The sequence below is a fragment of the Manacus vitellinus genome, unplaced genomic scaffold (assembly GCF_001715985.3).
Source record: "Manacus vitellinus isolate BGI_N305 unplaced genomic scaffold, ASM171598v3 scaffold_30_pilon, whole genome shotgun sequence".
In the NCBI taxonomy this organism is placed as follows: Eukaryota; Metazoa; Chordata; class Aves; order Passeriformes; family Pipridae; genus Manacus; species Manacus vitellinus.
The window spans coordinates 1-21437 of record NW_021940291.1 but is presented as its reverse complement, the minus strand read 5'-3'; the positions used below and the strand labels follow the sequence as shown (position 1 = coordinate 21437).

The 21437-nt window shown below is 38.5% G+C and overlaps 1 protein-coding gene across 1 annotated transcript; it reads right to left on the bottom strand.

Annotated features, from left to right (window-relative positions):
• Positions 1-6963: 6963 nt before the first annotated feature.
• Positions 6964-20223, bottom strand: MUC2 (mucin 2, oligomeric mucus/gel-forming; the record flags this gene model as incomplete). Its single annotated transcript, XM_029961069.1, has 18 exons — positions 6964-7449; positions 8857-8986; positions 9278-9317; positions 9992-10120; positions 10751-10846; positions 11304-11426; positions 12038-12078; positions 12683-12787; positions 13352-13526; positions 13701-13732; positions 13890-13990; positions 14298-14367; positions 15006-15184; positions 15805-16009; positions 16141-16324; positions 17460-17707; positions 18260-18434; positions 19514-20223. Coding segments are annotated over 18 exons (2939 nt in total), but the record flags the coding sequence as incomplete, so codon positions are not given.
• Between the last annotated feature and the right edge of the window lie 1214 nt (positions 20224-21437).

Genomic DNA, 21437 nt, shown 5'->3' with positions numbered 1-21437 from the left:
TATTCCGCTTCATTCAGGCAAAGTTGGTACTGCTTCTTAAAATGAGTATCCACTATAAAATGGTGTTTTACAAGCACTGCCCAAATAAAACTCTAAAGAAATGATGCATGCTTCATTAACAAGGTAATGTTAGCCAGGAAAACAATTCATTTGGATTTAGTGTCAAGCCTTCTTGTGCCAATAATCCATATGACAAAAAAAGTCTGAAGTGAATTTGGCAAAATATTTTATATAACTGATAGTTATAACAATCATTTGTGCATTCTAAATTGCCAGTAGAATTCAAGAAGAACATGGATTCCATTTTTTTATTTTTTATGATATCATAGAATTTAGGAAATTTACAATAAAGATTTATTTGATCCATCAGATTTGCATCTACCACTCAGTTTGGAATAGCTGTCAGTATGTATAAGGTGATCTGTAGCAGGCAGTGGAAAAGGAGGGAATGGATCTCTGTCATTAATTATCCATTAAAATATATGAAGAATGCCTTCAGTATTTTAATTTTGATAGGAGATGGTTGAATGTTTTCTTACATTTTGCCTTAGAATGAACATAAAGCTCCTTAACCTCTCATCTTGCCATGGGGCTCCTTGACTTTTCATGAAAAAATCAGGGACATTAGTTATTCCTGTTTGTAAGGAAAGAGTTCAGCTGCTCTTTGTTGGGTTTTTTTAAGATGTAGATCTGTCAAAATCCACGTACAAGGAGTAATGACACGGCTGATTGGTGTTCATGCACACAGGTCTCTTTGACCTATTGGCACTTCCTCACGTAAGAAAGACTCCCTGCATAGAAAGCCATCTCATCAGGAGGCTGGGCCCTTGAGATTTTCTACTTGAGAGATTTTTCTTTAAGCAACCTTCCTGGTGAAAAGCATGGAGTACACGCTTTTCACCTTCCTGGTGAAAAGCAGAACACAGGGAACCCAGGGCCCCTTGTGGGGAAGGATGCAAACTTTCTGCTATAATAATTAGAGCTTTATGGGGTTTAGGCTAGAGCAGATTCCACCTCTTTTTAAAAAAGCAATCTCTTATTTCATGAGTGCCAAGATAATTCACAAGAGGCCACTGCATACTTAGTACAGAGGTCTCTATAACCCTGAAATTACATGAAATTACACAGCAAGTAACCATGTTCACTATGACTGAAAGTTACTGCAAGCCAAAAGAAAGGCTGAGAGATGGGGCAGAGAACAAGTTGACGTGGGAAGCTAAGCAACCTTGGCCTGTTTTTTTCCTAAACTGGACTTACACTATGCCCCTGTTAAGGACCTGATCTAAAACTCTGTCAGAGCATTCCTACTGGACTCACAAGATTGTGATCCTTCCAGCATAACCTGTAATATTTCGCAGTAGGCAGCTAACTTTTCTATGTCATCCAAGTTTCAGAGCTGGCCCTGCCTTGAATGCCATAGCCACCAAAACTGAAGCTGTTTTGTAGGTGGTTGAATACCAGTTTTAATTTAAATCCAAACACCTACCCAGAAAGAGGAAAACCAAGGGAAATGGGGACACAGTCTTTCCTTAGGCCTCTGCTTAGCACGTTAGGAAGGCAGAAATAGGCCACCCAGGGACTAGCTGCCCTTAGTGTGCTATGTTTTGCTCAGACTCCCTTAAGGAGAAGAATGACCATACATCTCCCATAGATCCTGCAAACAAAGGGCAAGAAGTGCTCAGCTACACTAGTCCAAAGGGACAGGCTATTGAAATTTAACTGCTGTGTCAGGTCACAGGCACTGTGTAAAGCCACATTCCTTGATCACCGTTCCTATTGCCTTTTGTTACTGCTTAAAAGAAAGCTGCATGAACCACAGGTGCTCCTTCTCAACCCCAACTCTGCCATACTATAACTCTACTTGATTTTTGTCAAATAGGGTAGTTGTATGCATGTTGTTTCGCTCAGTATCTGAGGTTTCTTCTCCAACTTGCTCACCACATACATGATAATCTTTAGTGATTTGAAAACCTGTTATGCTTCTGTTATCATTATGCTAGACTTATGCCTTGGTACAGTCAGGAAGAAGCTGCTTCTGGGTGTGGAGATTAGCATTTGTGTGACCAGCTGAATTAGGCTCTCATGACTAGTTTTTCTGTTTAACCTTCAAGGCAAATGACAAGGGTTTCACCGTTTAAATATTTCATATAATGTGACCAGGAACAAACTTCCAGAATGATCTTTTCAAGCTACTCTTTGTAAAAGTACTTGTGTATCATTGGAAGATCCATGATTTCCTGGAACTGGGGAAGGTCAGCAGCATTAGAAGAAACCAGTTCTCTGTCAAATGTGGAGAGGAGGCTAGCCAAAAGAGTAGCAAAAGGCAACATGTCTTTAAACCACTCTGCAGCAGAAAGATATTCTGATATGGAAGCTGCTGCACTGAATATCAAAAATATATTATGAGTTCTGAGTTCTACTCTTTGGTAGTTTTCTCAAAATCTTGGGATAATAACATTACAGAGGTGTTTTTCACTATTCTAGAGACAAGTTTGTGAAAGTAATTCAAGTATTTCACATATGAATTCTGAAAAACTGGAACACTTAAGGAAATTCATTTTGAACATAACAGATTTTAAATGGGTGATGCTGAAAAAGAATTTACAGGATTAGTGATGGGAATATGGCTTATGTAGCCTGGTTGGACCTGATTGGACTAGGAGGTTGCCAGTTAAGAACACAGTTTGTGGTATCCTGAAAAGATTGAATTAATTTAGGAAATTTGGCCCTGGAAGAGGGTTGCTTTACTTGAAGAACTTGTTCTGCCTTAAAATATCCCCTATTCCTCAAAGCTTATGCTGGGAGATGAAATTTCAGAAATTGTGTACCAGTGTTACAGTTATTTAAATGTATTTCTCTTTTTGTTAGACCTAAAACTCATAAGAATTTTCTTTCCTATGATCTCATAGTTTGTAAGTCTATTTCTGTCTTTTTTCCCAGTATCTGAGTTTGCTTTTCTAGACAAATGCAAACATTGTACAACAAGAACAGTAACTGCATGATTATTTACTTAGGGCTTTGCCTTTGCTGAAGTCCTTTCATTGGGGCTTATGTGTGGAGTTGTATGTGCTTAGTTCAGTGAAGTGTGGTTTAGCAAAGTACAGTCAAACAGCAAACATACTGAAAATTTTATCTTACCTTTCCTCTCCTGCAGCACAAAATAATAAGATTATATTATATAGTTATATCAGTAAGCAATGTAGTTCTTAGATCAGAAACCTCTACCTTGTATTATTTTGGGGAGAGTTCTTTTCAGTTTGCATGTGGCTTTTTCCCCTGCTTCTGAATTCCATCTGCCTTACCTCAGATAACAGCAGTGATTTTCCATATTGCTAACAAGAACTTTCCTTTCTGTCCCTGGTGTTCTCAAAACACTTGTCCAGTAATGGTTCATAAAACAACCATGCTCACTTTATCAGGAAATCTTCTGAGAACTCCTTTTTAACTCCAGATGAAAATTCTCACTGTATCGCTGTAGATTCATGTGAAAAACATCTAGTTTCTGGTGTATCTCCAGGTGACTACAAAGAAATTGTCTGAGATTCAAACTATCCTGCAGAAGAAGACTAAAACCCATGTGTTTCACAGATAAGGTGCATTCCACAATTGCCTTGCTTCCAGGGAAGCATGCAACCTACTGTGAGGCTCAGGGTGTGTCTAAGGGAATACTTGTGTGTATTTCCCACCCCCACCTCCTGGTGGCCCACAATGCAATAGGACAAGGATCTCTTTTGTCAGAGTGGGCAAGTGTGTTGTGAGCTGCACTGGAGGCCCTCAGCTGCAGTGCTCTTTACTCATGTGGCAACAGCACCCTCCCTGAGCTGCAGCCAACCCACTCGGGTTTGCTCCAGCATTTGGTGGTCGTCTCCCACAACTAACCCTGTGCTGTGGGGAGCTCCCTGTAAGACTGCAGCTGCCTGGAAAAGATCTTGAGCTTCCAGCTGCCTTGGTGAAGCCTGCCACTGAGGCAAGAACTCAAAGTCACAACCAGGACAACCATGGCCATAAGCATGTTACATGTAAATTCCAACTCCAGCCTGTAATGGGGAATTTCAGCTCGCCCATATCTGCCCTTCCTTCCCCTCAGGAAAGCAACAATAAGGCCATGATTAGTCTTGTTTTGTTTTCCAGAATGTCAAAGCAATTTCAAGTACTTCTTTGAGGGCCTCGAAGACATGTTCAAACCTCATATTTAGAGGAACTCTGCTTATCTCGTGCTTAGGGACAACAAGACAAAGTGAGGCCAAACCAAGCAGCTTTTGGAGAGTAACAGCTGGGACCTTGTTTTTTGTGCCTTTAAAGGCTATGTGGGTGGAAGTCTTGCTTGCATCCCAAGAAGTCTTCTTCATTTTTCAAGGCAAAACTAAAACTGCTAAGTAGCAGGAGATGAAAAAAAAGAAACAAACGAAAAAGAAACCCTTTGCCAGCAATGAAAGTGGGAGGCTAGACAGAAAGTCTAAGAGGATACAAACACAGGACTCGGGCACAGAGACATGACATGGAGCTCTTGCTACTTCTTCCTTTTAGCTATACTCCAGAAGAGAAGGAAATTCTTGGAGAATGGAGTCATTTTTTGAGGACAGAGAGAGTTGAGCCCATTCCCTTCCAGCACTAATGCTTTTTATGATGCTGCCAGGGTCCCTTGCCTGGAAGACAATGAGATCAGAAGGTCCCATGATCTCCTCTGAGTCCCTAAAGGGGCAGAGGGCAATGAGAGAGATTTCTTCAGTTTGTCCCCTGGGTTTTTCAGAAGAATCTGTGTTTGTGACCTGCAGACCAAACAGCTCTTGTTTAAGAAACAAAATGCTTCATGGGATCAAATAGTACAGGTCTCCATTTACTTCCAAGAGGGTCATGGAGGGGAGCAAAAGTGCTACTCACTGTCACTCTTTATAGGAATACACAGTTAAGGCTTCTTTCCTTCCATTCTCTCCCAAAGACTCTTTGTGGATTCCTCCACTGGAAAAAGTTTCATCTGTTCAATTTTGTCATCCAGTTCCACTGGAAATGCAGGCACAAACTGAACCACACAGTTCTAAGGTGACTAAGGGTGCAGAAAGGGGTGGAGGTTTGACATGTACAGTTTGACCCAGAACTGCCAAGCACTTGTAAGATTTTTCTGACAGCATCCGCTTGGAAACCTGATTATGGGCAGCACAGACCCAGCACCAAAACTGGAAGAACTGCAATACAGAGCACTGTGACACCACCCGGTGCATGCATGTAAATGCCTTTCAGAATAATTTTTTTCAGTGCTTACTAAGAGCATACAAGTGTCTGTGGGGAAACAGGAGCATTCCTTCTTCTCAGAGATAAAACCCTCTACTTCAGGAAATAGAAACTTCCTTTCCAGGCAGCTTGCTTTTTTGGTCCGAAGTAATTTTACATTCTTAGCCATAGACTGCCCTGCAGTGGTGAAGTCAAAATCTGCAGCCCTACTGACTTACATAGAATCTTTAAACTTCCTTATTAAGAAGTAGTTCACCCATCACTAGAAGGGCCAGAAAGAGCCCATGCAAACAGAGCAAACAAAAAATGAATGCAGCAAGGAAGATTTTAGATTTCAGTGTAAATATAGTGTGCAGCAAAATGCCACTACTGGCTAGGAATAGTTTATCTTTTTTTCATAGGAAACAAGGCAGATTTGATCACACCTTTTATCTATTTGTGTCTGGAAGTTATTTTTTGACTTCAGCCAAATTTAACTGCAAAAATGAAAAACTCAAAGACAGCTAAATCTCAACAGATTTTGAGAAAAGCAGTTTTTGCAAAGGACTAGATGAAAAGTATGGCTGTTGTATCAGCAAAGAAATTGTTAGACAACAAAGAATCCACAGAGGAGAGCGACTTTGTAGGTGCCCCAGGAGGTAAATATCAGTCACATCTCACAATGAACATAGAGATAAAAATCCTTAGAAACCCATAGTGAAGCAGAAACCAGGCTTCATTAGCTGCTTTGTAAACTGATGAAACTTCCTTAGATCAGCTACCTCTCCACATAAATTAGCTCTCCACATAAATTAGCTCTCCAGTCATAGTATTGGAAAGCTTAAAAACATCTAGAATTTCATTTTCTGCATGTTCCTACCAGTGTCTGCATCCTAAGCTGCAGCACATTTGATAGGCTAGTAGCAGCACAAAATAGTGCCACCGATCCTTTAGGTAGCAAAGATGCTACTATTGAGGTTGGCTGTTGCTCAGACTCTCAGAAGGGTAAAACACAATTACGTGTTCATTAACAGAGACAAAATAATACCAAAAGCCTTTTTTTTTCACATACAACAGGGGTTGTTTACCCTCATTGTACTTCAGATGATTCAAGAGATGAACAACTTCTGGCTAATCTGCTTCAGCTCCACTTATGGCAAGATCAGATAAACAGGCACTTTTGAATGCAATTCAGCTAACCTGGTTTGGATGTGTTCCTTGTTGTGAAACAAATGAATGTCAAAAATGGCTATTGCTCTCCATTTGCTGTAGAGGAAGGCTAAGTTTACAAGCTTAGAGATGGGCATCTGTTTTGCAAAGGTTGGAATTTGGAGAGCTCTTACTATAGTAGTAACTGTACATCTTGAAAGCACTGTGAATGAACATATGTGAACATAGCTGAGGGACTATCTTTTTAGTGAAAATATATAACTGTGATGACCTGAGACAGTTCCAACATACACAGCCCTCCTAAAATAAGATCTGGTGCTAAACTAGAAGTTTCTCCAAGTAATCTGAATCACTTCATGACAATTATTCATCTTTGGCTTTGTTCTGGTAGACAGAATCAACTTCTCTCCCACCTTAAACATTGAAATTTCAATTTTTAGGGAGCCAGAAATAGACCCCCCAAAAATTTAGGATATATATCGCTCAATCTCCATTAACTTGAAAAAGAACTTTTCTTCTCTTTTAAAACTCAGACTAATGAAAACAGTACGTAAATAACTACAGAAGCCATGTGTTTTTGAAATGTGCTTTTAATCATTCAGAGAAAATAAGCAGATTATAAAAGGATCCAAAAGGCTGTGCACTTGGAAGAATACAAATTTGTGTTCTTATTTTGTCACAAATAAATAGAGCACTGTTCAAAGTAATCAGAGAACAAATAGGATGCATTTACTGGGAAAAGCAATGTTCAAAAGTAGTCAAGAAAGCTAAGAATGGTGCACAGGCCTTTCAGTCAAATGCTGCTAGTTTTTTTCTGTCTTCATTTTGATGTTAAGCTGATGGTCGTCTTGGTATGGTTCAGAGATCTTGCCTTGTTATTTTCTTCTCTGCAACTCACTGGATTGTGGGATCTGGCATTCAGTGTCTTGACAGCTGCAGCTTTCCACATAGATGTACTTATGTGACAGTGACTGCCCACCAGGACACTTCAGTACCACGTACTTCTCAGTAGTCTGTGATTCTCTGCAGCAGGAACAGCTGTGATCCATAGAATTGGCCTCAGCAGAGTATCTAGTAAAATAGAAAATGGCAACGTTACTCAGTGCCAGAAGCCAACATACAGAAGGAAAGGGTGAAATCACATACAGAACTCCTGTGAGAAGCTGCAGTTGTGGCTAATGGAAGCGCTAAGTTCATCTAACAGAACAGTGATTAAAATAATATGCTTTTAAAGTTCATTGCACTTGCTGAGATTTCTTTTTTTTGGTAAAACCATTCATATCAAAGTCCTATAAAAAACCCTCAGTGAGTACAAGATCATCAGCTTCCTTAGATCCCTCTCATAATCCTAGCACTGATGGATGTTAAATACACCAGATCAACAGTTTAGGGGGAGACAAAGCCTTGACCTGAATATGAAAACTGCATAGACAAAGGGCTACAAGGCCATATAGAATGGCATCACGTCAATCAATTGTCTACAAAAGCTACAATTGCATCATGGGAATAAAATGCATATCCCAGTCAGGGCGGTGTTAACAGGAAAGGGAAGCAGCAGCTCTTTCTGTTTCTATCTCAAAGTATTTTTTGCAGTCTTGTGTTCATCAGCTTCCCAAGCACCATTCCTAACCTGCAGAATATGTCTATATCAGGCTATGAACTGCATCAAGATCCACCTTTTTTTTTTGTATTTGTGTGCAGAAGCAACCACAGAAAGACCCTAGGATGATAAGGTATTTCAAAATACTAATAAACTCCCCAGTCAATCATAGTTTCATGTGATACTAAAAAGCAGTTTTCTCCCATGTAAGGTACCCTGTGGCATACTCAGTGATAGGCAGCAAGTGACAGTTTCTTTGGGGAGTTAGAATTGTGTTTTTGCAGTGCTCACTACCAGGTGTCCTACTAGCCACTCCCTTATAGCCACTTTTTTGTATATTCTCTCATTTCAGAGAAAAATGTACAGTCAAAATACTCTACTAATACCATCCCTAAAGCATTAGTTTTCTAATTTATATACTGTATAAAAATTGTAGGTTTGAATCTTCCTTTAAAAGATGTATGTGTTTCATTTTAGATGTTAACTATTGAGAAGCAGCTTTTGAGCTTAAGAGTATCAAGTCTGGCTGCTCCCTGGGCTCATTCCTATTACAGGAAATTATCCACAGGAAATTATCTTTAGTGATGATTTCTAGCAAAGGTGGTCTGACACAAATGACAGACAAGACAGCTGTTACTGGGTGAAGAGACCTTATCATATCTGTCTGAATCCCAAGGAAATGTAATACATTCTTCTGCTTTGCATTAAGATAAATCAACTGTTCAGTCACAGATTTCATGATTTTGTGTCTATGATTTGGGGAGCAGATAGTCCCAAGTCTTCTACCATTCTGTAGTCTGCCTATTTATTGTTCCTTTTATATAAACAAGCTCAGTGCCAGCAGAATTTCAATCTCATTGTCTGATAAGTTTACTTACAGCGAGACGGTTCCACATGTTCCTTCACACTCAGTCATGACAACTCTGTCCACGGAACGGCAGCCATTATAGACAATAAAGTCTTCTCTTTCACGGACAGAGCACGGTGTGCTGCTATCCAGAGGTGCACCTATAGGGAAAGATCGGAAAATACACACAGTGAAATACCTCCAGAAATTCCTTGCAGTTCAGCATTCCCTCAGCTTCACTAGTGCACTCAAAGAACTGTCTTAAGTGGTTTTTCTGCTTCAGCTTAAACTTTTCCAGAGAGATTGGACAGTGAATGCTTGGAATAACAAACATAAATATAAAAATATCTATTTAAATAGAAATATATCAGCCTCTATTGCTGGAAAATGGTTTGATTAAAGAAGACAATTCATTCTCTGTATCGTTGATTCAGATACACTGGGATACTTACAGGTTTTGCAACAACCATTAGGTAAGAATGAAATAGTTCCCTAAAAGAACAAAGAAACAGAAAAAAATTATATTGTTTTATTTCTCACTATTGAAAGAGGCTTTTAGGCCAATAACTAAAGAGAGCAATTTGTCAGTCAATGGCTGGAAACAACCAGTGAACACTGCAGCATCGATCTGAATAAGTAAAGATAATGGTCTCTTCCAGACTTGAAATCTATCCATTTAAAAAGGATTGTGAAAATAAAAATAACTCTTTGAAGGAAGTCTACAGTTAACATAATGTCATTTTTCCTCAGAAACTATTCCAATAAATGCTTTCTTTAAGTTTTCTGTATTTGAATGAGGAGTATGCACAGTGTTACTGGCAGCCTATTGACTGAACAACTTCTGTTTCTGTAACATTCAAGAAAACATGGTTCCTGTTGAGACAGGACCCCAAACAAAGCAATCAGCAAAGACTTAGTATCTCAGTGCTGACCAATATTTTGCCTACTGAGAGACAGTTACCAGTTATAAGCCTCAAATTCTCACCCAGATATTTTATACACTGTATAGGGTTGTGCATGGATGCATTAGAAACTTTTGCCCTTGTGACTGAGAAGCTATGGTGAAGGGTCATCAGAGCTTAATTTTACTTTTGTTCTTAGATGGCTGAACTAAACTGAAGTAATCTATATATGGAGTAGAGGGTAAATTTTCCATTTTTACTTACAGGTTTGCAGCTGTCCTCATTAAATGCTGGACAGGTAATCTCAGATGTGGAAGAGATAAGCTGGTTGTGGATTTCTACACAGCTATAAATGGTGCAGTTGTTGTTAGGATCATTTTTAAAATCTCCAGGCTGCAAGTAAAATGCAAAATGTAATAAGAAAAGCTGAAGGGAGCTCAGACAGAAATTTTCTTGTCCTCTGACAATGACTTTCCTCTTGTTTCCCAGTAAATCATTTTAACAGCCATTTCAGATACAGATTGTTACATGTACTGCAATGTACCATATATGGAAAGAATCTTCAGTTTTACATGGGATTTTCCTTGAGAAAGAAAAATGCCTCTAAACTATGTAGAGTACTTTAACAAAATCACCCACACACAGCTAGACCGTTATATGCTAATTAAGAACAATCCTAAACTTCCACCCTACAGGGGCAATACAATTGTTCCATATGCAGGCTTTACTAGTGTTCATACAGAAATCAAACAACATAGATAAGCCCAAGCTTCCAGACAATTGAAAGAAAATCCCTTCCAATGGTATTGGATTTGTCATTCCAAGAAGAGCCTTCCAGAAAATTTGATTTCATGAGACCTACCTTCAGGTCAAAATATTGTAGATAGGTTTTGCTTTAGATGAGTCTTTGATCTTTCAGGTGCAAACTTACACTAAGCCTTGTCTCTGGCAAGGAGATGTTCCCCTTCTGAAACAGGGAACTTTACATATTTGGTAGAGACACAGAATGTAGAGCATACTTACACTCAAGATGAGTTCCTCATTGTTTGCATGTATAATACACTTGGTCTGCACACATTTTCCACAACATTCACCTTTCACTGGTTGAAGTTCATATCCCTAGATATTAAAATTAATTAAAAACAATAGCACTATAATAGATGAATTTTTGAGAAATAAATGAAAACATACCAATCCATTGATTGATTATACTTTGAAGTGCACTCTAGATTTGTGACTTTCTGTGTTCCAACCCAGTAGAAGACAAATAATAAAAGCAGATTATAGATGGAATAAATTAAAGCACTGCAATGCAATAAATATGCCTACTAATTGAATATCCCTCCATTAAGTGCTCTACAGAAATTTCCCAGCTAATCTGGCCAATATGAACTGAATACTGTCAGTTATGGAGTCAAGCTGCATGCAGCAGATTGCTCGAAGGACAGTTGGCATCCACACTGGAGTTGGTCTCTGAATTTCAACTCCCTGTTCTTTGCTTAATACCACTCATTGATCAAAGTGATTTTCACATAAATGGGTATTTTGGGTTTTTTTGTTTAAGTTTGTCACTTACCGGTGCACAGTACGTATTGCATGGAAGAGGTTCACATGAGATGATATTCAGTTGAGTGCTGACGTTAACTTCATTTGTGCAGAAACAATTCTGACACTTATCAACAAAGACTGAGGAGTTAGGCTAAAAATTTTAAGAAAAAAAAGCATATGTTAATGGCATATGACATGTTTGACAGACATTTATTGATTTCAAAAAATCTGTAAATCAAGCAATGGAAAAGGAAAAAATCTTAAAGACAATTGGATAGCTATCTGGCTAGCCAGTTATAAAGACAACATTTTAAACACTGAATATAATTTAATGTGTGTCTTTATTGACGTCCTACATAGCAATGATAAACTCTGATATTAAAAGGACAGGCACAATTACTAGGCCCAAGAGAATTTATTAGAAATCTAGGTTTGTTTAGAATAGCACTTATTCACGTATCTTTTAATTTTTGAAAGCAGAGTCTTAAAACTGCAACAATGTACTGACAATAAATGGGGACTGACTTTTCAAAATGCAAGCACATTTAACCCAAATCTCTCTCCTGATACTGACATACAAGCAACTCTTCCATTTCTTTCATACACAACAACCTTTTCAGGAGAGATTTAGGCTTTGTGAAATTGATGACCTCCTGACAGAAATTGGAAAATTTCTAAAATATTGATTGTACTGGATAAACCTCTTCACAGTATTTGTGATCAAGTTTACTAACTGGTCTTTTAGGCATTTTTAGAACTTACCAAGAACTCAGCACTCTCGTGAACACAGACCCCCTTGGGAACTGTTAATAAGCAAGAAGTCAGATGTTAACGTAGGAAAAAAGAATAAAAAATGCCTTTGCGCCACTCTAGTCAAACTCATTTCTTCCACAATGAATTCAAATTCATTGGTTATTCCTCCATTCTGGTAGCAGACATGACATGTATAAAGTATAAGAACTAATACTGCATGTGCAAAAAGGGAAGATTTGTCCTAATATATGCAGTCCAGCTCATAGCCAAGAATGTCCAGTTAATAGGTACCAAGTACTTCCTTCTTTCAATTACCAAGAACAAAGTAGTCTTTGTAAAGCTGTCTTCTACTGGGGATGCTTATAGGGACTTTTTGCTAGATTAAGCTGAGACCACAGTCACAGTTAATTCTGTAGCTGACCTTACATGTATTTGCAATCAGGAGAATTGAACTTGAGTCACCTGAGGTGTTTCTGATTTCCTAGTTGTCATAACTATAGCAGTAGTAACCAATGTTAATAGTAACTAATTTCTAGAATCTGACTGTGTTGAATATCTCCTTCAATAGGCTATTGCATACAGTCTTACTAAATGTAATTATCAATTCTGTAATATATAATGCTAATCATTGTAATATATTTCCAAGGAACTTACCACATTGGTACACAGGACAGCACTGACCACTGGGAATATAAGAATGAAGTTCAAATCCCAGTGTGCACTTGGGAGCTTTAGCTGTGCAGAGGCTTGTGTTGCATTCTGAGGGAAAAAAAAAAAAGAATAAGCCAAAAAGTACACTAAATCACAGCTACTAGAAATAAGCATCTATCAAAGCATTTAGGATGAACTTTCCATAGGAAACAGACCAGATTCTCTTCAGATAAACAAACTGCAGAAAGGGAACATATTTTTCCTAGTAAATCTAGGCACTGGTTTGGGGGTACTGCATTAGTTTATGAAACTTTTTCTACTAGGTAATTATCCTGTATTAATAAAGTAACCCAATTCTATGCAGAGAAGTAATGAACAGCTGTTACTCTCTCCAGTATCATAGGCAACTGCTGCAAAATGAAAATCCACAGAGAATTCTTGCTTGAATAAAACTCAAGAACTAGAAATTGAGTTGTGTTGAGTCCCATAGCTGTAGATTCAGTTATCCTGAATCATTTCAATATTAAAATGCACTTTAATTGCTGATTTTAAAAGGCATGAGGAAAAATACTGTTTTGGGACTAACTGCTGCAGGTCTCTGGTGCTAAAGTAGTTCAGTCTCTTTCTGTTTCTAAGCAGTATAGAAAAACTAGAAACATAGTATAAGCTTACTGCAGGTGACAAGAGGGCAGCAAGAGTCTTCAGGATTGACTTCAGTGACCTGATAGAAGCCTTCTCCATTACAAGTGACATGTTGTTCAGGACATTCATGAGGCTGGCATACAATGCCATATTCCCCTTCCAGGCAAGTACAGTCCTGACAGTCTACTATAAACTTTTCCCCAAACTGTCATTAAAGAAAATAAAATTAGTGATTGCACAGTTACCAATTAAAAAGAACAGAAGTAAAATCAGGAATAAAAAGTTGGGAAACCACAAAACAAGCCTGCACCAGTGGAGACCGCTCTCTTCTCCCAACCCCCAACTTCTACTTTTAATCCAAAAGCATATGGCATCGTACCTCTCTTGGGATCATATCCACTCCAACACAGCCTGTGAAAATATCAAAATAAATCTCCATTACCAGTTACATACCAGTAGGCATCTCTACTATATGTTGACTGCATACAGTCAGACCTGTGTTGCATACATAAGAAGGAAACAACAGAGGGGAAGCGAATATGCATCCAAGTGAAGTGATAAAACTCACCACAGGTTTTCACGCAGACATCCACGCCAGAGTCATACAGCATTGTTCCATTGGGACAGAAACAGCCTTCCACTTGTTTAGTTGAAGTTTCATTTTGGTGACTATGAAACAAAATGTTCAGAGGAACACCATTACTGTCATAGGCACATAGAGGAGGATTATGCCAAATAACCTTTCACTGAAGATACAGTGGCAAATGATCTGCAGATTTGTGATTAGAGATTGTCAGTGTTTGTGTTTGGTCTAGCTGAACAACATAAACAGTAGAGGCACCCATACACAGGATCAACAGAACAGTGGTAACAAATTTGTCAGTTTAAGATATGAAAGGAGGTTGATTTTCCTCATTCACCTGTGCATTAGATATGAGTGAACAGTTGTAGAAGGTATAACTAACTAATTATTTACCTTGATTTGCAGGTTGGCTCTTTAATAGGACCACATGCTCTGAACTCTTTTCCTGAGGGGCATTCATGAGCTGGAATGGAAGAATAAAAAGGAGGAAGAGCTCAGTAACTGTCATATAAAAGCCTCATGACCTTATGCCAAGAACTTAAACAGTGTTTACTCATTCTCCTATGTATCTGTGACAACCCTGAGAAGCAAGGAGAAAAAATCTCAGATATCAGACTCATGTCTCTGAATTAAATTATTTTATGCAATTTAGCCAGAGACAGGGAACCATCTTTACATTAATGTGATAAAGCCAAGAGTCTACATCTCGATTACAATTCTTTTTCATCATTTCAGTCTCTTTTGCACAAATTCTCAGGAGGGAGTGTATTCCTACTCTTTGTCGTCCTCTTACTACAGCTGAAAAGTAATGCATATATCACTAAATAGAGTGATCTGCTGATGCCTGCAAAACACAAAACTGTCTGTGTACATAAAAGGTGTGTACTGATACAGATGTTTCTGGCACAGTCAACAGATGTTTATTTTTGCAGGCTCATTCATATTTCCATTGTTAAAAATGTTAACTGCAAAATTACTTAAGGAAAGCAGCTGGTGTGATTTATTGTTGTCTTCATTGCTCGGAAAGCAGTACGACATTACTATTGAAATGTTTCCATACAAGCTTCCTTAATAATTCAAGATAAATGGCCAAATACTTACAGCATACACCATTGGTGTGACTTCTCCAGTCAATGCATGCACCTTGATCAGCACAGGTGGCAGCATAGATCTGCAGACTTGAGCATTCCAGGTCTAGGTTGGGAAGTACACAACTATCAAAAACGCAGGCTGCATAGTACTTTTCAGGCCGCACAAACTCATGGCATGGCTTGAACACACTAGAAACAGAAATATTTATCATTATTAGTTATTGAATGATCCATAAATTTTTCAATGTGCTTAACCTGGTATGATGTGGCAACAGAAGATGTGGGCATGGACTGTGGATGAGAGATTTTTACTGAGAGCACTTATCCAGACTGTAACCTTTCAACATAACTTAAAGTATTCTCCACTCACCTACAAAGCACTCAGACACAAGTATTTTCAGGCCAGGAGCTACATGAATATTACTGAGTGCAACCATGTGCTCCCTCTTTAAAGACATTTTGTTTGGGTTTGGGGTTTTTTTTAATTCTGACACGGTGTTTTAAAAATTAAGATCTTTGTTTTCAGCTGGACTTTGTTTTCTGCTAAGTGAATGTGGGAAAAGGTGTAGGACAGAGGAGGGCAAAGACTGTAGAAGCACATGAGAACATCAATGAAGGTTAACATAGCAGTCAGCGGGTTGAAAGAAACTGTCAGCAAAGAATAACAACCAGAAAAAGTAAAAGGAGTGGAAGCAACCCACAAAGCTACAAGAAATAAAAGGTAGAAACACTTTTCATTGAAAAATTAATCCTAAAATTGTCAATTCAATTTAAGATACCAGGCTTGTAAACCCAAGAGGAATGTCTACCTTCCCAAAAGAAGCTCGCAGATGGAAGATTCTTTGCAAGGCTCTGCTGGGGTTGTGCTAGGTGAACTTGTAGGATTTAGGCCTGGAGAGCACTGTGGTTTGGAGGGATCAACAACCTGCCAGTGATCTGCCATGGTTTCACAGTTTTCTGCAATGTTTCCATTCGGCAACATGCAGTCATCTGCGGTGTTGTTATTGCAAGTACCTAAGATTGGTAAAGGGAGAAAGAATTCACTCACTTGATAACTCATTTGTTATCAAATTCTATTCATCTTTGTAAGCAGGGCTGTTATTGTGGTTTTCTGAGAGTACAAATATTGCAAGAGCAAGCCTTACCGCACTGTCCCTGAGTGTTGTTGCCAAACAGGCTGTAGGGCATTCTGATAGAAAAGGACAAGCCATTGTAGGTCACATTCATTTTTAGCTCAGGAATTTCCACAACACGATTTATTCCTGACTCATAGATGCTCACGCCAAACTTTTTATAAGGCAAAGCCACTAACTGATTGTTTACTGTCACCTAATAAACAAAGGAAAACAGAAAAGAGGCATATATTTAGTTTGACTTCAGAAAACAATTGACTGTTCATTTGCATTGCAGAGAGAATGTAAAGGTAAATAATATCCTTTTCATTTGTATCAAGTGTCCCTGTGTTTCCTTTTATGTTACTGGAAAGCCAAACTTTTCTTCTCTGAGCCAAAAAAGCCTATCAACCTCTGTTAAATTAAGATAAAATTCAGGGTTTAAACTAGCTAAATCCTAACACTTAACTGAATCATTAGAGAGACTATGGCATTGAGGTCACCTCGTGAATGTGGAACATAAAATTCTCTTAAATTTATACTGTATAAAGTTTTAACTTTCTTGGAATAAAGGGAATATGCTTGTTGGAAAACTGAATGAAAGAAATAAGACTAAATCTGTATTATTTATTTAAATACTGTAGCCAGGATATGATTCTGTGATTCTATGAACTAACACTACTACTTTTACTCAGCAATGGCAGATTTCTTTGCTTCAGAGAAAAAAAGAAGGTCTAAATGTTGCAAATTTTCAACAATATGTTGCAATCTGACATAATATTCTCACACAGTAATGTACAAAAATAAAGGTACAAAAATAAACCGAACAAAGAGCATAAAGCTACAAACACTTCTCATCCAATTTTGAAGGCCCAAAGCCAGGACATCATATTTATCAATGAAATAAACATGTAAGTGCTCTTATTCCAAAAGTTAAAAAGGTGAAACAAATCAGAGCTAGTAATGTAACTTTTTTAAAAGGCTTAAGGCTGGTACTTTATTGTTATGTCTACTTTACATTACCTCCTCCCATTCAACATTTATTGTTTCCTTTGTTACATTAACATTAATTATAAATCAACTTATTTTATATCCTTAACTCTTAGTAATTTGTCCACACTTGCGCATTTAGGAGAGATAGGGCACTGAAAATATTTGAGATTAAAAAGAGAAGAAGAATTTTTTCTCTCATGTTTAGAGTCAAAAAAGCAGTCCTTCAAATCAGTCCCATTTTATAATCTAAACTGTTACGGAATCTAAAACACAGATTACTTTTGATTTTTTTCCAAACATTGTGAATATACTTATCATTTTGATGTGATATCAAAATCAATGGTAACATTCTCTCATACCTCTACTTCTACAGTATTTGGTTTCACCGTTGCTATCCTCACTTCCTGAGTTTCATGTCTCACAATGAGCGTTCGAGGACAGGAGACCACATCCCGTGAATCACAATGGTAGTTATCAATGTAGACACCAAAGTTGTCAACTTTCTTATTAATCTCTTCCACAAGGACATATGTACAATTCCCTTGGTAGCTGTAGTACAGTCCATCAAAAGTCATGTAATGTGGGTCTCCCCAGCCAGTGCAGTAGCCTAAAAAAGCATACAGCTAAGTCAGACTCTTATGGCAACATACAGAATCAGATCAGACTACAAACAAAATCTATAGATGTGGGAATCATCTCATTGAACTTTAAGCATTTAAGTTTTTTAAGTGTGTTTGTCAATGCAGGAGTTTGTTATGTAGGAGTCATCAATAAAAAACCAGGCTCTTTCAAGGCACAGTTCATCTGACATTACTGACAGACAACTGAGAATAGGATTAACTGTACCACAGATATATCTTTACCAATAGTCTGAACGAGCAATATATAGGCTTCTACCCTATGGTCTGCATCTGAAAATTTAAATCCTGCTTTGGGAGACCATTTTATTCTACTAACCCAACAGTTATGTAGAAATGATGGCAACTTAAGCAAACACTTCAGTTAGCAAAAAAGAATCAATGAAGCACTCCAAACAGACCCATATTAGAAGACTGAGGGTCACAGTCTTATGCAATCTTGTCCCCTAATAAATATTGTTAGTCATGACAGTAGTATTGTTCCCACAGGAGATTAAATACTCAACAAAATATATACTTACAATCACACTCCCAATGCCAACAGCATCCATCCTCATCAATGACTGGCACAGGAGAAAGCCCATTGGCACAGGTAGGTTTAGGAGGTGGATTACAGATTATGGGAATCACCTGGACGATATTGTCTTCTATACATATTGCCTTAGTGCAGTTACAGAGCCACCATGACTCACCTTGCTGTGTTTGAAAAGAGGGGAAGGGGGAAGACAGAGAAAAACCTTATGAAGCAGTGAGTCTGATTATCTTCTGCAGATTTTTAAAACACCATATGTTTAATGGCAATTTTTCCCCAGCAGAAATCTGAAAAGCTGCAAAGTTAAAAGCGTTACTTACAAAAGTCAAGGCACTAAACAGAAATGGGAATCACCTTTTCTAGTCTCAGCTATCTAAGTTACATGTTTGATCTAACCTCATCACCTAGACAGCTTCTCTAAGCAACAGTGAAAGACACTGACCAATATCAATGTTCAATATATGATCAATTCCCTTCCATGAATGTTTAGAACAGATTAACAGTTAAAGCTACAGTGAATGCCAGTTGTTTGGGAAGAAATGTCCAAGGTGATTATGTGCATGCATTGTGACTGTATGCACTTTTTCTATCTTCCACTGTTTTTTCAACCATGTATAACTTTCATTCCTGCATATCTACTGAGCAAGTTGAGAGGCATCTAAGCTGTGAGGAGGCTTTAGAATTGTACAAGACATTAATTTGTCTGTCAGAGGTGGAGGGTTCAAAAAAAATCAGAACTCTCAGTCAAATTTGACGAGCATTTGAATCTGGTGATCTGTTTCATAGTCCTCTCCTGAAACCAGAATATGAACAAGTATGACTCTTTCAAAACTCAGACAAATTCAATGCTCTGGTTTCTTATTGGGCTGCACTGCAAACACACAATATTTTCCTACTTTGGACCTAGTCAAAAGCAGAAACAGAAAAGATAGTTTAGCACCACTTAGCTCTTGGTTACCTCTTCATCAAAGTTATCCTGCAATAAAGAGAAACACTGAACGGGGATCTAGCTCCTTGAAGAAAGCTTTTTAAAAACTATCCTTGAAGAATTAATAGCAGTATATATCAATCTGAATATCATTAGAAGTCTCGCTGATACCCAAGAAAACAGAAAAAAATAGAACAGGCTGAATCTTCCTTTTCTATCCAGTTCAGTGCCTACTCTGTATGTTACTAACATCGAAGTTATGTGTCTAGTCTCCATCCAAATCAGAATGCTAAAAAAACCATGAGATCTACTCACCTCATAAGATTCATCAGGTAAAATAGAACATATTTTTTTAGGCGTAGTTGGTGTTAGACCTGTAGTTGAACTTGAGCCACTAACTGGAGTAACGGTACTGTATGTAGAACTTCCTGTAGTGGTGACTGCAGTTGATGTTGCAGTTGGCCCAGATGTACTAGTTGAGCCAGGTGAAAGAGTTTCTAAGGTGGTGGAGGTGGTGGTTGCAGTACTTATGGTAAAACTGCTAGAGGTGGTTCCTGAAGTGGTGGTAAAGGTTTTGGTTGGAGTAGTACCAGAGGTGGTGACTGGCACAGAGCTGGTTGATGCTGAAGACAGAGATACAGTACTCCTAGGAGTAGACCCCAGAGAGGATGGTCCTGAAGTTGTGGTGCTGACAGGGGCGGTATGTGATCCTGTTGGGGGGCTCACGGTCCTGGTGGTAGTGGTCTCATGGCTAGGTGTTTCTGTTACTGGTGTGGTGCTGGTGGATCTTGAGGGTGTGGGGCCTGAAGGGGTAGTTTTGGGGGTTGATCCTGTTTCAGTGACTTCAGAGGTGGTGACAGTCACTGGGCTTGTTGACACCGAGGATGTTGACTGCTGAATAGTGGTGCTTCTGGTAAACACTGTACTTCCTCTTTCTGTTGTTCTAGTTGTTGGCAGTGGAGTAGCTGAAGGAGTAACTGGAGTACTTGTCTTTGTCGGTGTCTCTGGTCCAGGTGTTGTACCCTCTTTATGACAGGGAGAAAACACAGTATTTTAGGTAGGGAAATTGCATTTTCTTCATAATTTCATCTCATTTTCTAATAAGCAAATGTAATTCAACAAATATAAGCACAGGGTCTTTAGATAAAAATAAAACAGAAACTGTTTTATTAATGGGTTTTGCATCACGGAGGGATTATTAATAAAATCTCCTTCATCTTCTATAGGAGACTGATATAAAAGCTTGATCAACAATCAATCTCAGGTGGAAGAGCTTCTGTAATGTTAAAACTTGATACTGCAGAGAAGAGTTCAGCTGTCCTAAATCCAGGGGAATCCATTGAGTGATCAATGCTCAGTGAACTCTTTGATTAATTCTGTATTGCCATCTTACTATATTCTATGGACAGACCATTATTCCCTGTGCTACTTCATGTGGCACATTCATACCACCATTGATTATGCTCAGTCATCTGATTCTAACGAAACTAACTCCAGCAGTTGCTGGAGACAGTACACGTTCTATATCTGACTCCCAGATCCTTAAGATGACTCACTCATAAGATATTTTGGGATGTTAGGAACCCCAATTCACTTTTCTGGTTTTTCTTTTTCACATGGCCAGTTTTCATTATGGGCAATGCAGACTCCTTTAAAATAGTATTTAATCAGCATTTTAGAAAGTGTCCAGCCTCAGAGCCATCTGTTTGTGCTTTTATAGCATAATGTGACACACAGTAGATAGAGTAGTACTGTGTACATAATAAGAGTGCAGTAATGATGCTGGAGGAAGTAAGATACACTGTTTCTGCCCACACAGTCCACAGACAGAGTCCTTCAACAAAATATTAATTTGCATCTGGGTGAGAACAGGCAAACCCCTTCATGTACTTCATTGTATTCTTACAGAGGAAGATTCTCTGGGATGGCAGAGGATATTGACATTGCTGCCAAAATGTCAGCTTTGTATGATTTTTTGGAAATACACATCAACCACACTCCTGCAGAGTATAAAAACTAAGAAACATGGTAAGCTGCCAATAAATCCAAATTTCTCAAACCCACAAAGGAAAAGAAAGCCACAGAATTACCTAATGGTAATGTAGTTGGAGGCTGAGGGGTCCTGGTGACAATACTTAGAGGAGGAGAGGTGGTTGTTGATGAGCCAGGAACAGTTGTTGTCCATGGGGTGCTGCTGCTGGTGGTGCTGATGGGGGGCACCGTGGTGCTGGCAGTGCTG